Source organism: Acartia tonsa, chromosome 13 (assembly GCF_053477335.1).
Source record: "Acartia tonsa isolate MP-2025a chromosome 13, ASM5347733v1, whole genome shotgun sequence".
Taxonomy (NCBI): Eukaryota; Metazoa; Arthropoda; class Copepoda; order Calanoida; family Acartiidae; genus Acartia; species Acartia tonsa.
This window is the reverse complement of record NC_137272.1, coordinates 352,175-377,724: the sequence shown is the minus strand read 5'-3', so window position 1 is coordinate 377,724 and position 25,550 is coordinate 352,175. Positions and strand designations below refer to the sequence as shown.

At 36.8% G+C, this 25,550-nt stretch overlaps 1 protein-coding gene across 1 annotated transcript; it reads left to right on the top strand.

Annotated features, from left to right (window-relative positions):
* Positions 1-20,291: 20,291 nt before the first annotated feature.
* On the top strand, positions 20,292-21,689 carry LOC145335510 (uncharacterized). The gene is made up of 3 exons (XM_080181290.1): positions 20,292-20,500; positions 20,649-20,741; positions 20,930-21,689. Exons 1-3 carry the CDS (start codon positions 20,336-20,338, stop codon positions 21,050-21,052), a joined length of 381 nt encoding a protein of 126 aa, XP_080037416.1. The 5' UTR covers positions 20,292-20,335; the 3' UTR covers positions 21,053-21,689.
* Positions 21,690-25,550: the final 3,861 nt, after the last annotated feature.

Sequence of the window (25,550 nt, the reverse complement as noted above, 5' to 3'; positions counted from 1 at the left end):
TACCTACGGGGCTACTATGTAGCTAATATCACTGAATATGATGTGCCTATTATAGTATAGCAGAGCCCTAACCCTGCAGGGACTATACCTATGGGGCTACTACATAGCTAATATCACTGAATATGATGTGCTTATTATAGTATAGCAGAGCCCTAACCCTGCAGGGACTATACATACAGGGCTACTACATAGCTAATATCACTGAATATGATGTGCCTATTATAGTATAGCAGAGCCCTAAACCTGCAGGGACTATACCTATGGGGCTAACTATGTAGCTAATATCATATAATATGATGTGCCTATTATAGTATAGCAGAGCCCTAACCCTGCAGGGACTATACCTATGGGGCTAACTATGTAGCTAATATCACTGAATATGATGTGTCTATTATAGTATAGCAGAGCTCTAACCCTGCAGGGACTATACCTATGGGGCTACTATGTAGCTAATATCATTGAATATGATGTGCCTATTATAGTATAGCAGAGCCCTAACCCTGCAGGGACTATACCTAAGGGGCTACTATGTATCTAATATCAAAGTAATTAACAAACAAAATTAATTTTATATTAGAAAAGGGGGATTTCTGTATTTTAAAATAATATTTTCTTAACCGCTCTGGCTTAACAACTTTGGGGACTTGATTAGTTGGTTTATTAAATTGAGTATCCATACGTTCAAACCTCTGATTGTAATCTACAGAAGAGATAATTTTGTATATTATCATTGGTGATTGATATCAATTAATTGGCCATTGTCTTATCCCTTTAGAACACTGAGGAAAAATTGTGAATAATAGGGAAACTAAAACTACCTTTTTTACAATTTTTTTTAAACAGGGAAGAAGGGACATTAGACTCTAAATTACAATGATTCTCTATGATTATGTTATCCTACTCGTTGGCTCAAAAACTTTGGGTACTTGGAAGCCCACTCCCTCAGCCCCGTAGCTTACAGAAGACTAAAAAATCAGCGGTGCTTTTTTTGAGCAATAGCTTTAAGCCACAACCTACCTAAGCAGTTTTATATAAGCTGTAGCATAAGATATAAATGGATATATTGACAGAGAAAATTTTCGTCAATTTACTATTTTGCTTGTTAATATGAAACTCATTTATTGGTCAGTTCAATCAACCACCAGGAGGGGAGGGAAAAGAATTAAGGGGGTGAATGAGAAGTATTGTTAATTTTGCCAGCTTCGATTATTATCAGAGTACATGAAAATGTGGTGCACTTAATCCTCTCCTATATTCTGTAATAGCGGCTACACCCCTAGAGGCCTCTAGGATGGAGGGTGAATGTATCCTCTCCAAAAATAGTTAGAAACCTTCTCTGGACCTTTATTTAGCTTCACTGTAAAGGAGAACATTATCCTTTGCTACTGCCTATATATTAGGATTAGTTTTCTATTTGTTATTTTAAACAAATTACTAATCCTGCTTATTATGGAGGACACTTATGGAGGGAGATGACATTGGACTGTAAATTATGTTGGTACCCAAAGTTTCATCTTCAAGCAATCTTATTCCTTGCTAAAACTTTGGATACTTAATTGAATTTTGATTACTTAATTCTGACAGTGTCCTGACTATTTAACCAATAATTTGTATCTAGAAAAAAATAAGGTTGCTGCCATACTTTTGGACACAATCATTCTTGTTATAGTTAAAATATGCATTTTTAATTTTGCCTTAAATTCAAGTTTTTGGTGTTAAATATTTCTGCTTATCTCTAAAAGTAAACATAATAATTCCATTAATAGATATATAGATATAGGGATATTAATTATTTTAAAAAGAATCAGCTAATAGTGCCTAATAAAAAAAGTTGTCAAACAATACAAACGACCAATGATAGGCCATTATACATTATACTTGGCCAATGGTATAAAGTATAGTTAATTGTTATACTGGCCTGTTATTGGTTGTTTGTATTGTATGACGGCATTTTTTATTAGGCATGATAAGCTGCTTCATTCAAAATACATCCTCATAAAAAAGTAATACAATGTTTATCTGTGTGTGTGTGTCTTACAAAAGATAGCTGCTGTACAGATATTGTTTTTCTTTTCAGTAAAGCTGTTCATAGGTCCAGGGCAGGTTTATGTCTATTTACATCTTCCCATGAAAAATCGCTTATAGAAAATGTCAATTTTGTTTATGTTTCTCTTAAAACTAAAATTAAAGATGGAGTAAAGATCTCCCCTCCATCTTACTTAAGTGCACCTTTCATTGACCTTTCCTTTATCCCTAAATAGTTTATAGCAGGGAGGGAGGGGACATTGGGATATTTATTACACTATTTATTTACTATTTACTATTAATTATAATCCCCAGAAGGGATAATTTAGTGTATCATCATTGGGAACATAGATCATATCAATGGCAATTGTCTTATCCCTTTAAATCCCTGAATAGTTTATGTAGTGAGTCTTCAATACCACACAAGTATCACATTATTAAGTCAATAAAACAGGATAATCCTTATATAAAAGCAACAGTCTTGTATACTATTAGATCTTGCTAACCACTAGACCAATATGGTTCTCCTTTACATATGTAGATCCTGTAAAGATCCTGTAAACTATTTTGTTGGAGGGTAGATTTACCCTTCTAAGAAAAAATAAACACTAAAAAAGAATGAAACCCCTAAAATTTTACTTTAAATAAGGACTAGCGGATACGCCCTCTAGAGACCTCTAGGGGCACTGATAGTGGGGAGGAAAAAGTTGCCCTCCCCCCTTATTAAATTTCTGTTTGTTTCTTCAGCCAATCTGACACACACATACAAACTGACACTCATACACACACACAAATATTCATACACACACACTCACAGAAAAAAACACACACACAAGAGACATCCTGTTACTTTTACATAATGCTAACTGTGCTAAATGTTATTGCATGTGGAAATAATATCTCAACTTAAATAACTCCGGGTGAGATTATATTGTAATGAAGCTGAAGGACTCAAGCCTAAGGCAACACCTCGCCCCCAAGAGGTATTTTCAGAGATTAATTTGTAACAAGAATGACATCATCCATTACTTTTAAGTTGCGAAGTATAAAAATAAAAACTTTATATCATGGGCCATTCGTGGTCAACAAAACTGGCATTTAAAATTTTCTATAATATAATACCTACAATACATAATCATTTAAATCGGTTTTGAAGCCATACTAAAATATTTATATTTGCATTATATATTATAGACAGCTCTCCGCGGATATAAAAAGTAAAATTTTAAAGTTAAAAACAGTTTTGTCACCAAGCAAAACACACTAATAAGAATATATAATCATAATGTAAACCAAATTTGACGAGCTTTACAACATTATACAGTCAAACCTACACACTCACACACACACACTCACACATGTTTGTCCTACCATTTTAGAGCTTTGCTTTTATGGATTTTGTCATCCTTGTTTTATTTAATAGCTAAGAAGAAGAAAAATGTTGTATCTATTAGCAGGTTTTAATGTGGTATCCGCCTCGGTTAAATGGCAGACACCCTAGTTCAAATGATCCCGGCAGTGCGAACAGACATGGACACATATATTATAGAGAAGCTGCGCTTCTCTAGCAATCAATAAATAATAAACAGAGTCTATTCAGATGTTACTTTATTCAGGGTCTAAGGTTTACTAAAGTTATATACAACAAATAATAAATACACAGATTGGAATAAATAATCCTAAAGCAAAATCAATATAAAATACATATACAATAATCAGATTGGGCAATAACGATCCCCCATCCCTGGAAAGGGTGGGGGAACCAAACAATACAGCTTAACCATAATAAGGCTGTCAAAATCTATCATTAATTTTAAAGCATAGGGAGGGGTCAGGCTGACCCCTTCCCCAGTACTCAGGGGAGGGCCCTCGGCCCTTCTCCGAACCAAGGTCAGGGTTGCCATAGAACATGGCTCAAGGTTGCCGAATACCACATTAACACAACCCTCCAAAGAGAAACGTCCCAAACAAAAAAAAGGCCCTTCCCCCGATCCCAAAACTTTTGCTTAAGGTAAATACCAAAATAACAGGTTCGACAACCCCATTATCTATACTGCCTCTAGGGGCGAAGCTGTTTTTTTAAAAATGTAATATTATATCATTTCATTGTATAACAGCTTATAAGTGAATTTCAAATTTATTCCTTTTTGAGTAAAAAAAAAATAATCTCGCTGATACTTGTATATTGGCTTCTTTTAGTAGTGAAACAACCTTATATATCACTCTGTGTGTCCGTCCGTCAGTCCATCAGCAAAGCTACTAATTATTTTCCCCATTGTAAAATATTCTTGGTTTTAAAAAATGCTCTTTAAATCTCCTCATCTGTATTCCTATCCATAATTATTTTTGTGTTTTGCTACTTATGCATGTTTAAATCATTATTTTTTTGGTGGAGGGCTAGACTAGACTATATTCCTTTGTAACTCCTTTTTTCAATGAAAGTGACCAAGAATTGCTATGCTTCCTAAATCGTACATAATTGTTATAGAAATCAGTATGCAAAGTTTGAAATTGATAGTACAATGCTAACCTGCTTAAATCAACAAAAAAAGCTAACTTTATGTGCGTGACAAATGGACAGACCCTACTTATAGGAAAACTTTGCTTTTGAAAAAGAAAATGATGTCTATCCAAAGCCCAAAATCTTGGAGAAATTTGTCTGTAATACAATATGATACATGTTTTTTAGTATGGATCATAACCGGTTCTAATCCAGCGGAAATTCAGAGTTTAGTATGGACATAATTGTCCTTAGTAAAATAAAACATGCATTTTGTATTTTTTGCTTATAATTATAATTTGAGTTTTTCGTGTTAGAAATTTTTGTCTTATCTTTAAAGTAAACATTAGAAGCAGTGACGTGCAGAAGGGGCGAGTAGTCAGATGACATATCCACCCTCCTAGCAATTCTAGGGGGTTATGTTACAATAATTTAAACCTTCCAGGGAGGGAGGGGACATTAGGTTGTTTATTACACTAGTCCCCAACGTTTTATAATAACATTTTCTTATTAGATGGCTGATTAGTTTTGGGACTTTTATTGAATTCTAATTGGTTGGTTAAATCAGTTGAGTGTCCAAACGTTTCAACCACTATTAGGAGGGGTGATATTGTGTACCATAATTGGGAATATTACACAATTTATCTGCCATTGTTATTTACTTATTGTTTATTGACTTACCCTTTTTTTGTCCCTACAAACATGACGTAAAATTAAGGAGGTTGTCACACAAAACGGCTTGTATGTCAAACAAAGGTTCTTTCATTTTCATGAAAATTTCCAGTTGTTTTACATTCCATTAAGTTACTGTATTACTCCCCCCTCATTTTTTTGTTCAAAGGCAGTCTCAATATGAACGCACCCCCTCCCCCCTAAAAAAAAACCAGTGAACACCAGTGATTAGAAGTTAGCAATATATCCTGGAATATAGGGTATGATTAACTAAATAAAAAAAAATCATATCCTCATAGAAAAAAATAACTGTGTTATAAAAATAAATATTTTTTAAAAATTAGAGTTGGTTTGTCAATAACATTTCGTTAATTTACACATGTTAGATTGTCAATTAAAACTTGTATTCTGTTTATAATGATTCAAGTCAGAATGTCGATTTTTACTTTTCTCTTATAATTTATGTAGTATATAATTATCCTTTTCATCTGATTTTTAATCCTATTACAACAATGTACAATGTTATAATCGAAGCATCTCTGTAATCAAGTCCTAATAATGTAAGTACGTCCTTAAACATTATCCTGTATTAAAACAGCTTAACAACATATTTTCTGACAATTTAGTTTCGATTGATGTCATTCTTGTTTGCTCTAGTAAAATTTATTTTTTGTTGTCACCTACCTTGCTTCATTTCATTGTTTGTTTTAAAAGATAAAAAAAAAATTCATTCAACAGTCAATAAGAGTCAGAAAATTTTTTTTTAATATTTTTAACAAGAATGACAAATATGATAGGAGGGAAACAAAAAGTAAACACCTCTGTAGTTTAAAGATAAATAAGGAAGGAAGGAGGGGTAGAGTTTTGAGCTAAGGATTATGGGATTTACTACATCTTTGTAACAAGTAAAATTTACCAGGGAGGGAGGGGCAATGGTCTGTTTATTAAACTAGTCCCCAAAGTTTTGTAATAACGTTGGTATAATAACTTTGGGGACTTTTAATGAATTTTGATTGGTTTGAAGTGGAGTGTCAAAACATTATAACCATTAAAGGAAGCCTGCAAGAAATACCACGCTTTAACTGCTGAAAGACTGCCACAAGTAGACCCAATATCCCAAATTTGAAGCCTTCAGCTTCTATAACAAAAAAGTTCTAGGCATTTTAAAATGACATTTTATGTACAATGAAAATTTTGAAAGAATTGCAGTGCTAATGTTAGAAATTTTGAAATTAAACTACTTGGCCTAGAAACAAAATTATAAGCTTATTTTTGCCATAAATTTAGGCAACCAGTAACTAATTATATTTTTACAATAAAAATACCCATTTTATAGTTAAAATTGTTAAAAAAAATTAAGTTTAACTTGCGTTGTACCGAGTGTACTGTAGCCAATCAGAAGGCTGAATCAGCTAAACAACCAATCACAGCTAAGTTTGTCTTAGTTTCCCCCTTTGTTTCCGTTTGATTTTCGTTTGAAAATGCAATTTAAATCGAATTTTTTTCATGGATTTTGACTATGAGATGTGGTGTTTATATTTTAAAAATGTAATCAGTTATCGGCAATCTAAGTTTCTGACAAAGATAAAGTCATAATTTTGTGTCTAGGCGACGTAATTTAATATTGTTTTTTTCTTTTATAAGCATTGTAAATCTTTCAAAATTTTCATTGTACATAAAATGCTATTTTGAAATGCCTAGAACTTTTTTGTTATTGAAGCTGAAGGCTTTAAATTTGGGGTATTGGGTCTACTTGTGGCAGTCTTTCAGCAGTTAAAGCGTGGTATTTCTTGCAGGCGTCCTTTAATTGTATTCTACAGATTGGGTAATTTTGAATTTCATCATTTGTGATGTACATTAATTTATCAACCATTGTCTTATCAAAGTTTATAGGCCAATGAATAATGAAACGTTATTTTAAACTTTGTGTACCATTGTAATTAACATCCCAATGTCTCTTCAATCCCTGAATGTATCCACCCATTGCAGTTGGTAAAATTAAGAAGGGGAGTTTTTTATTTCGTAACCTAAAATCTATGGGATGATCTAACCCTACAGGGCCGATGCCCTATAACTGTGTTGTTCTAACCCTGGCTGTGAGGCTTCCCAGTACTCAACATAACCAAACCTAACCTAATATAAAGTATTAAATAAACAAATGAAAAAATACTCACCCCCCAGATATATTTAATTTTTTCAAAATAAAGGAGGGTAGGGTGATAGTGTCAGAATGTCTCAAACATATATCCTATTATATAAAGCAGTAAGGGTTTTTTTGTCTGTAGAATGAAGGATCTTGCTAACCACTGGACTGATATGGTTCTCCTTTACAATGTAGCCTCATTAATCAAGTGAAGGTTTATAATCATTTTGGAGGAGGGTACCACAAACACCATGAAAAATAGTAGAATAATTAGGGAGAAAGTTTGGAAACTGCTACTTTGTACCAACCAATTAAGTACCCAAAGTAAAAAATGAGATGTGTCTATATAACTTTGGGTACCAATTTAAATTACAATCCAATGTCTCCTCCCTACCCAGATATGACAATGGATGATAGATTGATGTTAACTCCTCCAATTATCATCAACAAATTTACCCCTTTAGTAGAATAATTAGTGCAAAGCTTAGGTAAACACTGTTAGTTTGTACGTACCAATCAAATAAAAGTACCCAAAGTCAAATTTCATCTTGTGTTTTTAATAATATACTTTGGGTACCAGTTTAAAGAACTAAAAGTACACCAAATTTGATGTAATATTTATCTATCTGTCTATCTATCTATCTCTCTATCTATCTATCTATCTAGCTATCTATCTATCTAACTTTCTATCTTATTATCTATCTATCAATCTTTCATACATTTCCAGTCATACAAATAAATATTGATTTAACATTTCAGAAAGGTTTAGTGAATAAAATATTTTAAAATATCTAATACTGAACAGGGATCTGAATGGATAAGACAATGGCTGTACATTGCCAATGATGATAAACAAAATCATCCCTTTTATAGATTTTTATTGGTTGAAACGTATGTACTCTCAACTTGATGATTCAAAATTCAACAAGTCCCTAAAGTTGTTAAGCCAACGAATAAGAAATCGTGAAAATAAAACTTTAGGAACTAGAGTAATGAACAGCCCATTTTCCCCTCTCTCTCTCTGCATCTAGAGCATTACAGACATACTAACAGTCATTTATAGAGTAGATGCAGCGGTTGTTTTCATTAATACAAATATTTCGGAAAGGTATAGTGATTATAATATATCTATCTATGTACTTATCTATCTATCTACTTATATTTTCATCTATCTATCTACCTATACATCTATATATATATCCATCTATCTATCGAACTATCTATCTATTTATATATCTAATATTATCCTTAAATTTGAAAATGTTTAGTGATATATTTTGTTAATATATATATATAATATATTTATCTAACTAAAGCTTAAGAGCTCATTTGTATCTATCTATATAAATTAATTACATTCTAATGCCCCTCTCTCCCTTTTCACTACAGGTATATGACAATGGATGAATGGTAGAATTATTATCTATCTATCTTTCTGTCTATATATATATCCAACTATCTATCTATCTATCCAACTATCTATCTATCTATTTATCCAACTAGCTATCTATCTATCTATATATCCAACTATATATTATCTATCTATCTATCCAACTAGCTATCTATCTATATATATATCCAACTATATATTATCTATCTATCTATCTATCCAACTATATATCTATATGTATATATTTATCTAGCTATCTAATATCAATCCTAAAATTTGGTTTAGTGATTAAAATATTTTTTTTTTAGTATATGATACTGTGGTAAGCCGAACGTTTCAGCTCACAGGGTTGCGAGTTCGAGTTCAACGAGCCTTAGCCTTGAATTATTCTACCAAAAATAAACTAGCAGGATTTAGTCATACAGAAATGATATATTTAACTGAATAATATTTACAATGAATGTTTGCTATATATATACAACAGATTATAACAATGGTTAGGTTTGAAGGGGGTGTGGGACGCAAGGGCTTAGCTCCCGGCGGTAGACGGCTGTGGGGGCAGCTGTGGTAAAAGGGGAGGCAGCGCCTCCCGGTTGTATAATCGCGTGAGGGACGCGTGATAGCTGCGTGTTTGAGCCCCTCCCCACATTTTGGCAGGCCAGTTTGACCGCTGGATAGCGGGGTCAACATCGGTCATGAGATAAATGGTGATATAATAAGATTAGTGCAGAGGGTTTGTTATGATAAGTCACAGCGTAGCAATTCTGTAAACTGCCCGTCCGTCTGGTTGTCGTATTACCACAACCTCCCCTTCAAGGGTTGCGGGGCTCTCGAGCCACCAGGCCTTGAACCTGGGGATACGACAACCTATGTCTGCGCAGGACAGGCTCTTCCTGGGGCACAGCTCAGTGGAGGGCAGCTCTGGCTACACAGGCTCCGCGGGACACTCGCTGCTCTGTCTGGCTGTGATTGGATATCAGCATTGTCAACTCCTGGTTGGCTTCCAGCCGTGGGTTAGCGACGGCCAAACCCCGTCGCTGGAAATTTTGCCTCGTCTGCAGGACTAACTCTGTCTTGGCTGGTAGCTGGACACGGAGACCTAGGCTAACTCTGGTGGTTCCCAAGGGGGGAATGACGATGGAGGAAGGCGCATAAAATTCCATGGGGGCGCCTGCTTGGTCCAGGTTACTTGGCCTCCTAGCTCCTACCTAGGATGGGGATGGCTGTCATCAACAGGGGGCACATTGCTTCGGCTTCGTCCTCTGGGGCTGCCTCTTCCATCGCAGTGGCCGCTTCTCCTCCTACAGGTTCGTTGCTGGCCGGCAGGTTCTCCATGTCAGTATCAGGGTTCCAGATGGCATCTCTGGGTGGCTCTGGAGCTGGCGGCGGCGGCGGTGGTTCGTTGGGTTGCTCCAGCAGGTTCTCTTCTACTGGGTCACGATCCTGGCCGCTAGGCTGTGGGGCGGCTGCGGCTGGCTGGTACACTGGGAACTGCCCTGGGTCACTAGCTGGCGGTGCCGCAGCTCCGACAGGCAGCTCGGTGGCCTCCTCGTCGCCGTCCAGGTCACCTTGATTGTCTGTTGGAATCTGATGGGCAGTTACATCTCCCGTGTATTTACGCAGTCGGCCTACATGCGTGGTGACTTCCGAGATCCTGGCTGTTGGAGAGGCAGGCTTGATAACGTAATGGACGTCTGTAGCTTGCCGCACTATCTTCCAGGGGCCAGTCCATCTCTTGGTAATCTTGGCTGCCTTCCCTCCCACAGCTCCTGCATATCTGGGGGCTCAACAGGCTCTTGGAACGAGTGGAGGCGAGGGGGAGGCTTATCAGAAACCTCTAAAATGTCAGGCTTGACTAGCTCCCCAGCCACGGGGAGGCCAGCGTCCAGCAGGAGGGGCGTCTCCCCTTCGTTTACCACCAGCACTCGGAACACGCTGGCGGAGCCAGGCCTGTGGGCATACAGGCCTTCTGGGATGACAAGATCCTCCCCAAACCTCTGTTCTGGGGCAGCTAGTTGGATGGCATCCTTGGTACGGTGTCCTACTAATTCAACAGGGACAGCCATGACACCGCGGCCAGGCAAGACCACCCGCTTGGCCGTGCGGAGTTGGGGTAGCTGGCCGTCAGTTGGAGTGACAGCGCTTAGCCTATACGTGGCTGGCGCAGGGTCAGCGTCGGCTCCGGGACCCACCGGCCGCGACTTGACGGGCTCGGCCTCGGGAGGGGCTGACGTGTCGGAGCCAGGTGTGGCTCCGAGGGCGTCCGGCCACGATTTGATGGGCTCGGTGCTGGGAGAGGCCGGGGCGCTGGGACCAGCCTGGGCTCCGTGGGCGTCCAGCTGCGATTTGACGGGCTCGGCGCTAGGAGAGGCTGAGGCAGCGGAGCCATGCGTGGCTCCGGAGGCGGCCGGCCACGACTTGACGGGCACGGCGCCGGGAGAGGCTGATTCCTGGGAGTTGAGTGTGGCTCCGGGTGCATCAGACCGCAACTTGACGGGTCTAGACTCGGACTTGGCTGGCTGAATGGCTGGGGGTCCCAGGTAGAGGGGGCCAGGTGGACACGGCTGGCCGTTGATGAAGGTGTCGGCGGAGAAGATTGGTTCTGGAGGGCTGGCAATCTCAGGAAACGTTGTTGGCAGGTTCTCCAGCGGCACCTTGGGCACTGGGGGCAACCCCATGGCTAGCAGGTTGGTCCCCCTATGGGCGTTCAGCGCAGTATCCACCCAGTGCGTGCCTTTCTCAACTACACGCGGCTGCTCTGGCAGTGGTCCTGGCAGAGGCCCCGCATAACTCAACTCTCTCTCGGCGGTCTCCCGGTCGATGGGGACGCCACGGAGTGGGATGAACTCCCCACGCACCCACAAGCAGGGGGGTTGCATGTCGAAACAGAGCCTAGTTCCGAACTCCTTGAGAAAATACCCTCCTAGGTTCAGAGGGTGTGAGAGATTCCGTACCACAGTCACGTGGTACAGATGGAGTATAAGGGTGTGTGAGACTGCCATATATAATTCTTTTAACTTTCCTATTACCTGGAGGGGCTGGCCTTCCTCGTTAGCAGTCAGGATTTGGGTGTTGTCTGGAACCAACATGCGTTGCACGCCCATTGCGTGCATGAGATGTTCCGAAATTACAGCGGACCCTGGTACACGGTTGCCAGAATCGACCATGGCATCAACCTGTACGTGTTGGGCAGGGTCAGGAGTGGGGAACCTCACCCTGATATGGCAGGGGAAGTGGAGGTCCTGTCCTTGAGACAGGGGGGCCTCCCGTTCGGCTGGGGTTGGCAGAAACTTCGGTGGTGGCCGAACCGCAGCTATGGTAGTATCGCTTACCATGGTGGCTTAGGTTGTAGCTTCGAATCACTAGAGCTTATCAATTATCACTGGGTCAACAATTTTATATTTCTTTTTATCACTTGGTTGACATTTATACACACTTATGTGTTGTTATCACTAGGAGCTCTAGGTGTGATTCTGGAAGCACTGGCAGCAGGGAATGTCCGTCCTGCAAGGTTCAGAGGGGTGACGGCGGCAGGGAATGTCCCGTCCTGCAGCGCCGCTGGTTCGAATCCCGAAAAATGGCGGCAGGGAATGGCCCGTCCTACAGCGCCTCGGGTTCGAATCCTGGGAGGCAGCGGCAGGGAATGTCCCGTCCTGCCGTGCCTGTGGCTCAAATTCTGCTATCCGTCGCAGTGGTAGGCCTTACTTGTGTGCTGAAGCTTCGCAGCCACACATTGCCTTCTCAGGGAGACCAGCACCTAGCTGTCCGCCTCGTAGGTTTGGCCTGGGTGTCCTGGGGCTTGTCCCAGCTACACTTGCCAATTTAGACTCAGTTCTGTAGCCGTTTGAGCTAAATTATCCGATTACCGTGGCTGCGCACCTAGCGCTACTCCTACACAGTACGGAAAAAGCGTTGTAACTGGCGCTTTTAGCAGGCTAAATCTGCTTGCCGTAGGCCAGAGGCCCACATATTGCATTCAAAATGATGGAAATTTGACCTAAAAAGGCCGTCTCACGGGTCAGTTGGCTTCTCAGTTGGCGGCTGATTGTCCCCTTACTTGCCAAAGGGTCCAATCAGAGGTAGAATAGGCTAATTTCTGTAAGGCTCGATTGAAACACGCTGACACCAAGATGTGGTAAGCCGAACGTTTCAGCTCACAGGGTTGCGAGTTCGAGTTCAACGAGCCTTAGCCTTGAATTATTCTACCAAAAATAAACTAGCAGGATTTAGTCATACAGAAATGATATATTTAACTGAATAATATTTACAATGAATGTTTGCTATATATATACAACAGATTATAACAATGGTTAGGTTTGAAGGGGGTGTGGGACGCAAGGGCTTAGCTCCCAGCGGTAGACGGCTGTGGGGGCAGCTGTGGTAAAAGGGGAGGCAGCGCCTCCCGGTTGTATAATCGCGTGAGGGACGCGTGATAGCTGCATGTTTGAGCCCCTCCCCACATTTAGGCAGGCAAGTTTGACCGCTGGATAGCGGGGTCAACATCGGTCATGAGATAAATGGTGATATAATAATATTAGTGCAGAGGGTTTGTTATGATAAGTCACAACGTAGCAATTCTGTAAACTGCCCGTCCGTCTGGTTGTCGTATTACCACAATACTATAATATATCTATCTTACTAAAGATTAAGAACTCATTTTTATCTATCTATCTACATTAATTATTGTCTATCTATCTATCTGTCTATATATCTATCTGTCTATCTATCTATAAATTTATCTATTTATCAATTTATCTATCTATCAATTTATCTATCTATCTTTCTATCTATCTATCTGTCTATAGATAGCTAGCTATCTAATATTAATCCTAAAATTTGAGAAAGGTTTATTAAGAATTTTTGTTAATATATATATACAATATAATTATCTAACTAAATATTAAAAGCTTGTATCTATCTATATACATTAATTACAGTCTAATGCCCCTTTCTCCCTTCTCCCTATAGGGATATGACAATGGATGAATGGTAGAATTATTATCTATCTATCTATCTGTCTATCAATTTACTTATCTCTCTATCTATTATTAATCCTAAAATTTATAAAAATATATAGTATTATAATAAATCTATCTAACTAAAGATTAAGAGCTTGTTTGTATCTATCTATATATCTTTGAGTGAATGTCGAATAAGGTTGATTTCTAGCCTAGTACAGTCTAATATCCCTCCCCCCCCTCTCCCTAAAGGGACATGAAAATCTATCCATCTATCTATCTATCTATCCAACTATATATCTATCTATCTAGCTATCTAATATTAATTCTAAAATTTGAAAAAGGTTTTAAAGTATAAATGTCTTTGATTTAGGGGGGACAAGATTTTTCAAAATGTTTAAGGTGCCCCCACTCAGGCAAAGTGGTTTGCACGCCACTGCCTGTATTTATTTAGTTTTGCAACAAAATAACTTCCAATCTTGTTTCAACTTATTCATATATATTCTATTTATTCAGTTGAGACACTCTACATGTGTTAATGTTTTCTTTAAATCTGTTCTTGAGCAATGCCTTTTATGGATGTTATCCTTTTCATCCTTATCCTTTTTCCCAAATTGTATAAATCATAAATGTTGTCCTACTCAATATATATTATCACTTTAACGGTTGGGGGGGGGGGGGGGGGGGGGCTCAGGGTTGGTTTGAATCATTTTCTAGTATTAATCTTAAAATTTGCTAAAGGTTTAGTGATTAAAATATGTTTTGTTAATATAAAATATATTTAACTGAGTTTGTTTGTATCTATCTACAAAAATCATAATATTTTGACAAAAGTTTGTTAATTAAAACATTTGGATCTAGTGCAGTAATATGTTTTTAGATATCAGTTTTAGTAGTGGAGCTGCTCTATAATTAATGCTGTATGTCCGACATTGGCCATTGGCCATTGAAAAAAAGCAAGTTTTATTTTTATTTGAACTATAATCCTTATTTTTAAATCTATCTATTTAATTATCATTTTTATAAAATTTTAGGGTGAAAATGTATCAGAGAACTAAAGGGATAAGGCAATGGCCAATAAATTCATGTATATCCCGCCAATGATAATACACACAATACCCCTCCCCCCCCCCCACTCTGTAGACATACTAAAATAAGTAAATAATTTTTTTTAAAAATCTGTCTGTCTGATATTTATTCTGTTTATCAATCCACATGACTGTCTGTCTGTAGAACTGTCTCTCTGTCCGTCCGTCTGTCTGTCTGTCTGTCCATAACTCTGTCTGTCTGTCTGTAGAACTGTCTCTCTGTCCGTCCGTCTGTCTGTCTGTCTGTCCATAACTCTGTCTGTCTGTCTGTAGAACTGTCTCTCTGTCCATCTGTCTGTCTGTCTGTCTGTCCATAACTCTGTCTGTCTGTCTGTAGAACTGTCTCTCCATCCACATGACTGTCTGTCCATATGTCTGTTGTTTTTCTGTTCACCCATCTGTCTGTCTGTCTGCTTATACATCTGTTTATCTGTCTACATAACTGTCTGTAAATCTGTCCAGCTGTCTGTATGTTACTCTATTTGTAACTCTGTCTGTCTGTGAGTCTGTCCATCTGTTTATCCTTCCACATGACTGTCTGTCTGTCCGTATGTCTTTTGTCTTTCTGTTCATGCATCTCTCTGTCTGTCTTCTTATCCATCTGTTTATCCATCTACATGACTGTCTGCATATCTGTCCATCTGTCTCTCCATAACTCTGTTTGTAACTCTGTCCGTCTGTCTGTCCTTCTGTCTGTCAGTTACTCTGTCCATCTGTCTGTCTGTCTGTTTTTTTTGTCCACATGACTGTCTGTCTTTTTTGTCCACATGACTGTCTGTCTGTCTTTTTGTCTGTCTGTCCATATGTCTGTTGTCTTTCTGTTGGTCCATCTGTCTGTCTGTCTGCTTATTCATATGTTTATCTGTCTACATGACTCTCTGTATATCTGTCCATCTGTCTGTCCATAACTCTGTTTGTAACTCTGTCTGTCTGTCTGTGAGTCTGTCCATCTGTTTATCCTTCCACATGACTGTCTGTCTGTCCGTATGTCTTTTGTATTTCTGTTCATCCATCTTTCTGTCTGTCTTCTTATCCATCTGTTTATCCGTCTACATGATGGCCTGTATATCTGTCCATCTGTCTGTCCATAACTCTGTTTATAACTCTGTCTGTCTGTCTATCCTTCTGTCCAATTGTTTATTCACCTACATGACTGTCTGTCTGTCAGTCCATCTTACCAAATTACAATATAACTTGCATTCAGCTCCAAAACGCCAATTGAAAGCTCCTATAAACTCTAAACAAATGATACACAAATTACCCATTCTGTTGACACAAAACTATATGATCCAACCAATAAAAAGTGATCAAGGTTGTAAAGCAAATGAATAAGAAAACTTTACTATGGTGTCTTTGGGGACTAGTGTAATAGATGAATGGATATGCCTTAATTCTATCATATTATGTTTTATTCTTATTCTGATTACAATTATATGAGGTATAATAATACTAATTTTATTTTTAGAGTTTTAGTGATTTTTATTGTTAATTCGACTCAGATTTAATGTAATTACTATGTTAACTGTTTTAACGTCAGGGATCTAAAGGGATAAGACATTGGCCTTGAAATTGATGTACATATATCCCCTTTGATGATGATAAAAAAAATTTCCCCTTCTGTAGATTACAATCAGCTTGTAGAAACATTTGAACACTTAACTTAATGAATGAACCAATCAAAAGTGATTAAAGTCCCCAAAGTTGTTAAGCCAATAAATAAGAAAATGTTATTAAAAAAAAATTGGGGACTAGTGTAATAAAACAGCCAATTGACCCCTCCCTCCCTAGTTCGAGGATTTGTTGTTGGACTTATTTGATGTTTAAGTTGTGGGCGTTACTTTTATAAAAATTACATTTTTATCAATTCCTGGAATTAATTTGATTAATAATTTATGTATAAACTAGCGGCTACGCCCCCCTAGAGGCCTCTAGTGGCACTTTGATTGTTTTTTTTATTAATACGATACCTATCTATGTTGCGTTCAATACGTAAAAAAAAATTTGGGGGATTTCTTTTGGGAGGGTGGTACCCTCCCCAAAAACCTTCCCGGGACCTATGAGAAGCTACCCTGTTAAGGAGAACCTGATCGGTTAAGCGTTTAGCGAGATCCTTAGGTAAAAACATACAGACAAACAGACATCCTGTTACTTTAGTATAAGGATTTTTAAAGGCGAAGCTTTTCTATAATTAGGGTCAGTTAGTCCGTCTAAAACGGGTAGCTTTTTTTGTTCATTTAATGATTTAGGCATGATAGAATTGTCCTATCGATTTAAAACTTTGTATGATTATTCCTGTAGTAGTTAGGTACGATTTAAAAAGAGTAGCAACTCTATAATCGTTACCATAATGTCCGTAAGTCCTCTTTAAACATGTTAATTTTAAACTTTTAAAAAACAAATTTTTATGTAATATAATCATCCGATTGATCTGATTTTTGGAGTACTGATTTCTATTTCAATAAGGTATAATATTATAAGCGAAGCATCTCTATAATCAAGTCCTAAAAACGTTAGTATGTCCTGTATTTAGTATTTAAGAAGTTTTGCAAAAAAAATTTAATTTATTTTTGTCAAAATTTATATATTTATTGCTGACACTCTACAAGGGTTAATGTTTGTCTGTCATACCGTTTCAGAGCTTCGCTTTTTTATGGATGTTGTCATCCTTGTTTCGCCTAAAATTGTTATACTTTATTCAAAGAACTTATTTATACATTAATGTTCGTAAGTTTTTGAATGTGTGGTGCTTTCCATCAAAATTCTTAGCAAGCACAGAACACGGGTCTCCACCTTGTTTATAGCATAAAGAGAATAGTAGCTTTCACAATATTCAGTAAAATTATGAGAAATCTTCCAGTCAAATGCGCTTATTAATGCTTTTAATGCTTTATTAAAATGGTTGGTACGTCTGTCCGTCGGGAACAGATAGCTTTTTATGTTAATTTATGCATGTTAGAATTATCCTATTGATTTCAAACTTTGTATGATGACTTCTGTAGTGGTTAGGTACGATTTAGAAAGAGTAGCAACTGTATAATCGTTACCAGAACGTCCATACGTCATTTTAAACAAGTTTATTTTTAAAACTTTTTTTATGTGATAACATAAATGATCTAATTTTTTAAACAACAAAGTACAATGTTATTAGCAAAGCATCTCTATATTCAAGTACAAAACAAGTATGTCCTTAATAATGTATTTTTTATGAATTCAGTTTTTATGTCTTGCAAAGATAAATTTTAATATATACCTGAAATGAAGATAAAATTTTTCTCATTTTCATTCAAAACCGATCAATAAACGGTGGATTAGTACCAGTTCTTATCCATACGGAAAAATTATGTCTAGCATCGTATTATAGCCAGTTTTCTACAAATATAAAAATGTACAATCATAAAATTGAAACCAGTATTTTATCCGTGGAAAGCTGTCTATAATACTCAGCAAGACACAACTATTATTGTATAGTTGTTGCAAATTTAAATTTTATAATTATAATAAACTAACAGGATGTGTGTTTGTCTGTTTGTTTGTCTGTCTGTGTGTCTGTACCGACAGATCTCGCTAACCACTGAACCCATCAGGTTCTCCTTAACAGGGTAGCTTCTCAAAGGTCATGGGAAGGTTTATATCTATTTTGGGGAAGGGTACCACCACCCTTCAAAGAGAAATCACAAAAAAATCAATTTTTTTACCTACAGACTTGAACGCAACATATAAGAGTTACATATTATTTTTAAAAAAACATTTAAAGTGCCACTAGAGGCCTCTAGGGGCGTAGCCGCTACTTATAGATATAAAGTACCAGGATATCTGTCTGTGTGTGAGTTTCTGTTTGTACCTCTGAAATATGGTTCTCCTTTTCTCATAGGTCCTGTGATGGTTTATAACTATTTTAGGGGAGGATACCACCACCCTTATAAATTGCCCTTATGACCCCTCCCAAAAAATTGAGAATAGTTATTTCTCGCATCGTATTATAAACAGCTTTCCACGAATATAAAGTGTACAACCATAAGATTAAAACCATTTTTTTAGCCCCAAGATGCCAAAGGCACGTGCTAAAAAAACTGGTTTTTATCTTATGATTGTAAATTTTTATATTCATAGAAAACTGGATATAATACAATGCTAGACATAATCTTTTAATGACTAAAATAAATGAAAATCTAATGAAGTATTTAAGTTTGTTAATGTATATCTATTATTGTACAAATTTTTACTGCGTAAATGAAAATTTAATTAAGCATAATGGTTTGTTAATGCATGTCTATTATTGTACAAAGGGGGAGGTAGATTGTGCTAAAATTCCGTAAAGGTGTGAGTTTTAAGGCTTAAAAACAGTAGTAGAACGATAATATTCACTAAATATGTGTATTCCTTATTGAAAAGAACTATAGACAACAAATTTTATCTAAAGTTAACATAAATTTATCGTTCTACCACTGTTTAAAACTTAAAACTCACACACCTTTACGGAATTTTAGTACAACCTACCTCCCCCTGTTTTCTGCGTAAATGAAAATTTAATTAAGCATAATGGTTTGTTAATGCATCTAATATTGATTTGACAAACATAGTATAAAGTTTACCCATACATTCAAGGCCTTTTCATGATTTTCCTCATATGGCCTATGGAGCAAAAAAAAACTACCAACCTAAATCATTTCTATATAGATTCAAAAATCAAATGTATTAAATATAACCTAACCTAAAATAATAATCAAGAAACAAACAGAAATCCCCCCCCCCTCTCCACCCTTTAAATAGATTAAATAGATCTATTTCTATCTATCTATCTATCTATCTATCTGTCTGTATGTATGTCTGTCTTTTTGTCTGTCTGTCTATGTGTCTATCTATCTATCCATCTATCTATCTATTAATCCTAAAAAATAATTGCCCCTTACCCACCTCATTTATTTTCAGAGTTTGCAATTAAGGGAGGGGGGAGGTTTTATGTACCTGGCTACTAGTAGCTACTTTAAGGGATTTTGATTTGTGAAATTATTTTATATATTATTAAAACTAAATGAGAGAATTTTAATAATATGAACATTTTTATTATGACCTAAAACGTTTCCTCTGTGTGTAGAATCTCTTCATCCAATGAGCATCCAGTATAAGAATTACTTGATCAAAAAATAGAATAGACAATGGCCGATAAATTAATATACATCCCCAATGATGATAATAAAACTACCTGTAGGTTTAAATTAGTGGTTGAAACACACTCAACTTAATGAAACAACCAATAAAAACTTATCAACGATCCCCAAGGTTGTTAAGCAAACAAATAAAACTTTGGGGACTAGTGTAATAATCAGCCCATTGCCCCCCCCCCTCTCTGTGATTTTCTACCTAGTTATTTATTCTATTATTTATTATTTATTCATTTATTCTTTGTGACGCTGAACATCTGCTCTCAAACCAACTCTGTAAATTTGATTATTAATATTTTTTGAATATAGCCACAAGAAGCCACTTAATATGGGGGAGGGATAAATAAATAAAATAAATCTTGTAGTTCATATCAAAACTGTGCACAAGGAGAGAAAGATGTTGAAATGTGAACTTTGTGACTTCACCACCAAATCTCATCAGTACATGTGGAAACACAAAAAGGTGACCCACAGTGGACCTGTAGTAATGCATAATTGTACAGAGACAGATTGTACCTTTACCTGTATGTTTCCAAGTGATCTCAAGCGACACCATGACAAGGTTAGTTTCCTTGTTACAAAGTATCTTGATGTAGTAGATATTTTTTATCTAATTATACAGAGCTATTGGTCCTATGGTAGTTTTAAGCCATTTTATTGGGGGGGACACTCCTAACCCCCCTAAAATATATTTTTTGTTTTGTCTTAAGGTGCATAAAGGAATAAGATGGGCGTGTGAGCTGTGTGACTTCTCTGCAGGTTATAAAGGAGATCTCAATAGACATATCAAAATAGTTCACCAGGTAAACAAATCTATTCTATATCTTTATATCTATCCATCTATTCCACATCTATCTATCTATCTATCTATCTATCTATCTATCTATCTATCTATCCATCTATCTATCCATCTATCTATCCATTTATCTATATATCTATATATCTATCTATCTATCTATCTATCTATCTATCTAATGATGTTTCTATTAAGGATTTCAAAGTGGACTGTGACCTCTGTGAGTATTCTACACCCAAGAGATATTACCTCAAAGAGCACATGATTAAAACCCACGGAATACAGTTCAAGAAAGAGGCCACAGATGAACAATTGTAGAATATTATTTTGTTAATCATCAATAGGGATGTACATAAAGAGAGTTTTGTCCCAAAAAGAATTTTTACATTAGATAACTTTAGATATATTTTTATATGTTTTTATAGGTATTTATTTTTCCACAGATATAATGCAGATCGTATGGTTGGGAACCAGTTCTAATCCAGCGGATAGTAAACACTCTTAATTGTACACCCTGGTTTTAACAAGTGGCTGCGTCACTTTCACTATGTTATTTGCCATAAAATGTATTATTGAAAACAGTGTATAGTGTTGACATGCAATACAAATAACCAATGATAGGCCAGTATACAGTGTGATTGACCAATGGTAAATTGTATACTGGCCTATCATTGGTCATTTCTATTGTATATGACGTCATTTTGTATTGGACACTATATACTGTTTTGAATGATTTTCCGTAGAGGTATGTGTTCCAGGACTTTAAAAGGTCAACTTCTGTTCCAAATCTCTACTCCTGTTTTAGAGTATCAAAACATCTTTACGGAAAATCCGCACAATAAAGGACCTCCTTTTTTATATGAAAAAAGATCTTTAATATTCCTGTATTTTTTTACTTTATTTTTTATACATTATATGTATTACTTTTAAAACCTATAAAATTTTAAATAACCAATTGTATTTTTGATTTATAAGCAAAGCTTTTCTATAATTAGGGTTGGCCCATAAACAAAATTATAGCTTTACATAATACCCAGGTAAACAAAATTATAGGTTTACACATTACCCAGGTAAACAGGTATTGTACCCAGGTAAACAAAATACAAGACCCAGGTAAGATAAGATAAGATAAGATAAGATAAGATTTATTTTCCTCAAAGGTACAACATGTTTTTATTAAATATATATCATTCATTAAAGTTACTATGCTTTGATTGGTTTGTTTCTTCTGGTTTGTTAAGTTTGGTACAAATTAGAGAACAATTTACATAATAACTATTATTAGGTACCTAGCATGGAATTGGCCGAACTTCGTCTCCACCTAGTTGCCAAGCCAAGTTCATATAGGATAAAAATATCATTTTACAAGAAAAATTCCATGCAACATTGTACCAGATAGTTGGCATAACCCTTTAAGGGTTGTGGAGCCACTGGTGTACTTTGACGCTTGCCAAGCCGATACAATGTTATATGTGCAAAAAATCTTAACAATAATAATAATGATAAATACAGTATCTTGCTGTGTATTTCAGACATCCTCCTACTATCAGTTGCAACTCCTCCAAGCATAAATTCGGAACAATTAAGGAACCAAAACCTTCGTGAGAAGTTGCTATTCCCGTTGTGATCCCTTAGCAACCCTGTCCTGACAGGTTCCTTTGTAACAAATTGTTTTCATTATAGAGTGGAGTTATGTCCGTGTCTAAGGACACCTCCACACTAGTAATTACAGGGCAACGATAAATATCGCGACAACGCCGGTCCAAACCAATAATCCATAAAATAATAATAACGGTGAAAGTGACAAAAAATATACCTAGATAAAGTGTCTCTAGATAAAAAACCGTACCTATGTAACGTACCTAGGTACCTAGGTGAACAAGGAGTAAAGTAATGGTTTCGATTCCTACGGAATCTGAGTTTTATTTCTTGGGAAGGGATATAAAATCCTCTTGTGTACAAAATAAAATAGAAATAAGAATATAGGTCATATGCGATTCCTACGGAATCTGATTTTGGTAAAATTATATCTTGGTTACAGTTAAAGATCTTTGGTTCTAGCTTACAGAGGGCTACTTTAGGGTTTCCCTGGTATAGCTGGGTACTAGTTTGGCTGGGTATTACATAATACCCAGGTAAACAGGTATTGTACCCAGGTAAACAATAATATGGCCGGATTGTTCTTCCCTTCTGTTTTTCTATTGGCTTATTTAGAGAGTTTGTGAATTTGTACACTTTCTAACCAATAATATGGCCGGATTGTTCTTAATGTGACCCACTCCCCCCCCCCCCCACCTCAATCAAGTCTAAATTGGCGACAAATCCATTTTTAATTGATTCTTATCCTGTGGGACTTGTCTGAACCTAGCCTAACCTAACCTAACCTAAAAGAAAAGAGCAAGAGAAATGAGCTTAAGTGCCTAACGAGACCCCCCTCCCCCTCCAATTAAGTCTGAATTGGCGACAAATCCGTTTCTAATTGATATAACAGACAATTGTACAAGATTGAAACCAGGTTTGGTAGCCCCAAGGGTCGGAGAGATGCCTATAATATGATGCATAGTCAAAAACAAAAACCGTTTGGTCCACCCCCCTAAACTTCATTTTAGAGAGGAGTTGACATCTGACACTATTGTTCTACTCACCAAGACAAAAAATTTGCCGTGTTAAAGTCCTCTGTAGCTCAATACGTTCAAAAGTTATGCTAAAAACATGGATTTTGCAAATTTGGTATTTAATGTTTATAAAGTGAAATTTCAAGTATAGTGTATTTTCTTGGGGAACTATGATGTGCGTCTTTACCGGAAAGTCTACATAGACCCTATATGGACTCAGTAGAGGTTTTAGGGTTATTTGACAACACAAAAGTGTCTACTAAGGTACTCTATGATGTAATTCTTCCCCTGTAGCGCAGTATAGAGTGCTTATAAGTAGTCTTTGGTTAGTTGTATCTTGGTTACAGTTAAAGATCTTTGGTTCTAGCTTACAGAGGGCTACTTTAAGGTTACCCTTGTATAGCTGGGTACTAGTTTGGCTGGGTATTACATAATACCCAGGTACACAGGTATTGTATCCAGGTAAACAAAATACAAACCCAGGTAAAGTTGTATCTTGGTTACAGTTAAAGATCTTTGGTTATAGCTTACAGAGGGCTACTTTAGGGTTACCCTTGTATAGCTGGGTACTAGTTTAACAGGTGTTGTACCCAGGTAAACAAAATACAAAACCCAGGAAAACAAAATTATTAAAAATTGATTGATTGATTGATTTTGTTTTTGTAATTTATTGCTACTATTAGCTGGGTAATAGTTTGGCTGGGTATTACATAATACATACCCAGGTATCAAAATATAAACAAAGTATAGCTGGGTACTAGTTTGGCTGGGTATTACATAATACCCAGGTAAATAAACAGGTATTGTACCCAGGTAACCAAACTACAAAACCCAGGAAAACAAAATTATTATAAATTGATTGATTGATTGATTTTGTTTTTGTAATTTATTGCTACTATTAGCTGGGTAATAGTTTGGCTGGGTATTACATAATACATACCCAGGTAAACAAAATATAAACAAAGTATAGCTGGGTACTAGTTTGGCTGGGTATTATATAATACCCAGGTAAACAAAATATAAACAAAGTATAGCTGGGTGCTGGTGTACCTGGGCATTACATAATTCTAGGGTTAGGCCGGATACCGGATATCCGGTATCTGGATAGTCTCAATATCCGGCTAAAGCTCGATATCCGGCAGGATGACCGGATATCCACCAGTAAAAATCAGCCGGATATCCGTTATCCAGATAGTTTCAATATCCGGTATCCGGATATTTAGCTAACGCTCGATATCCGGCAAATTACCGGATATCCGGCAGTAAAAATCAGCCAGATATCCGTTATTGTGTCTTGAAACCCGAGCGAAGCGAGGCGTGATAGTAAGGGGAGATAGGAAGGTAGGGAGACCCGTAGATAAGCCATAACGTGTCCTTGCCGTGGGGAAGCCGAGCGAAGCGAGGCTTCCCCTAGTGTCTTGAAACCCGAGCGAAGCGAGGCGTGATAGTAAGGGGAGATAACAAGGTAGGGAGACCTGTAGATAAAGTTTGGGTACCTGTTAATATAATTTGCCTTATTCATTATAGGTTTATTTATTGAGAGAAAATTGTCTGTAATATGATGCATTTCAGTATGGCTGAGAACCGATTCTAATCTAGCGGATATGTATCGGTTGCGAAGCCATACTGGAAAAACTAAAAGTTCCTCATCCAATGGATATATTGACTAGATAGAGCTTGTTAAGTTGCTAATATGGACCTCATTTATTGGTTAGGGGGTAAGGGGTTGGGAGACAGACCCACATGGCAGGGTTTATGCTAGTTTTCATTTACTAGGTTTAAATTTTGTATCAATTAAATTTCAACAAAATTAAAGTTAACTCTTCTTGCAAAATAATCCCACTTAAAATAAAGATAGAAGTCTGAAAATGTTTGTGTAGATTCCTCAAACAGATGAGAATCGCCGCTCTTTTATGTTTCGTACTCGATTTTTAACTTTAAAACCCTTTAATTATGCAATGTTTGTCCGTAGGTACTAAACGACACGGAAAAAACACGATCCCACTTTGAATGGCCGTAACTCGGTAGTTTTTCATCGTAAATCAATGAAATTTTAAACGTAGTTAGTTTAGTTTATTCCTAGTACACACAAAAAAATTCATTAATATTAAAGCAATACGAAAAAAGTTATCGCTTTCGTAAAATGGCACTAAAAACGACAAGAAAACAGCTTTGTAAATTCTCTCACAGAACCGGTTTTT

Excerpts from the sequence above, each read along its gene's own strand:
- LOC145335510 (XM_080181290.1), top strand. The coding sequence starts at position 20,336 with ATGTTGAAATGTGAACTTTGTGACTTCACCACCAAATCTCATCAGTAC. Across the intron at positions 20,501-20,648 it reads TCAAGCGACACCATGACAAG|GTGCATAAAGGAATAAGATG; the intron begins GTTAGTTTCCTT and ends TTTTGTCTTAAG. Across the intron at positions 20,742-20,929 it reads ATATCAAAATAGTTCACCAG|GATTTCAAAGTGGACTGTGA; the intron begins GTAAACAAATCT and ends GTTTCTATTAAG.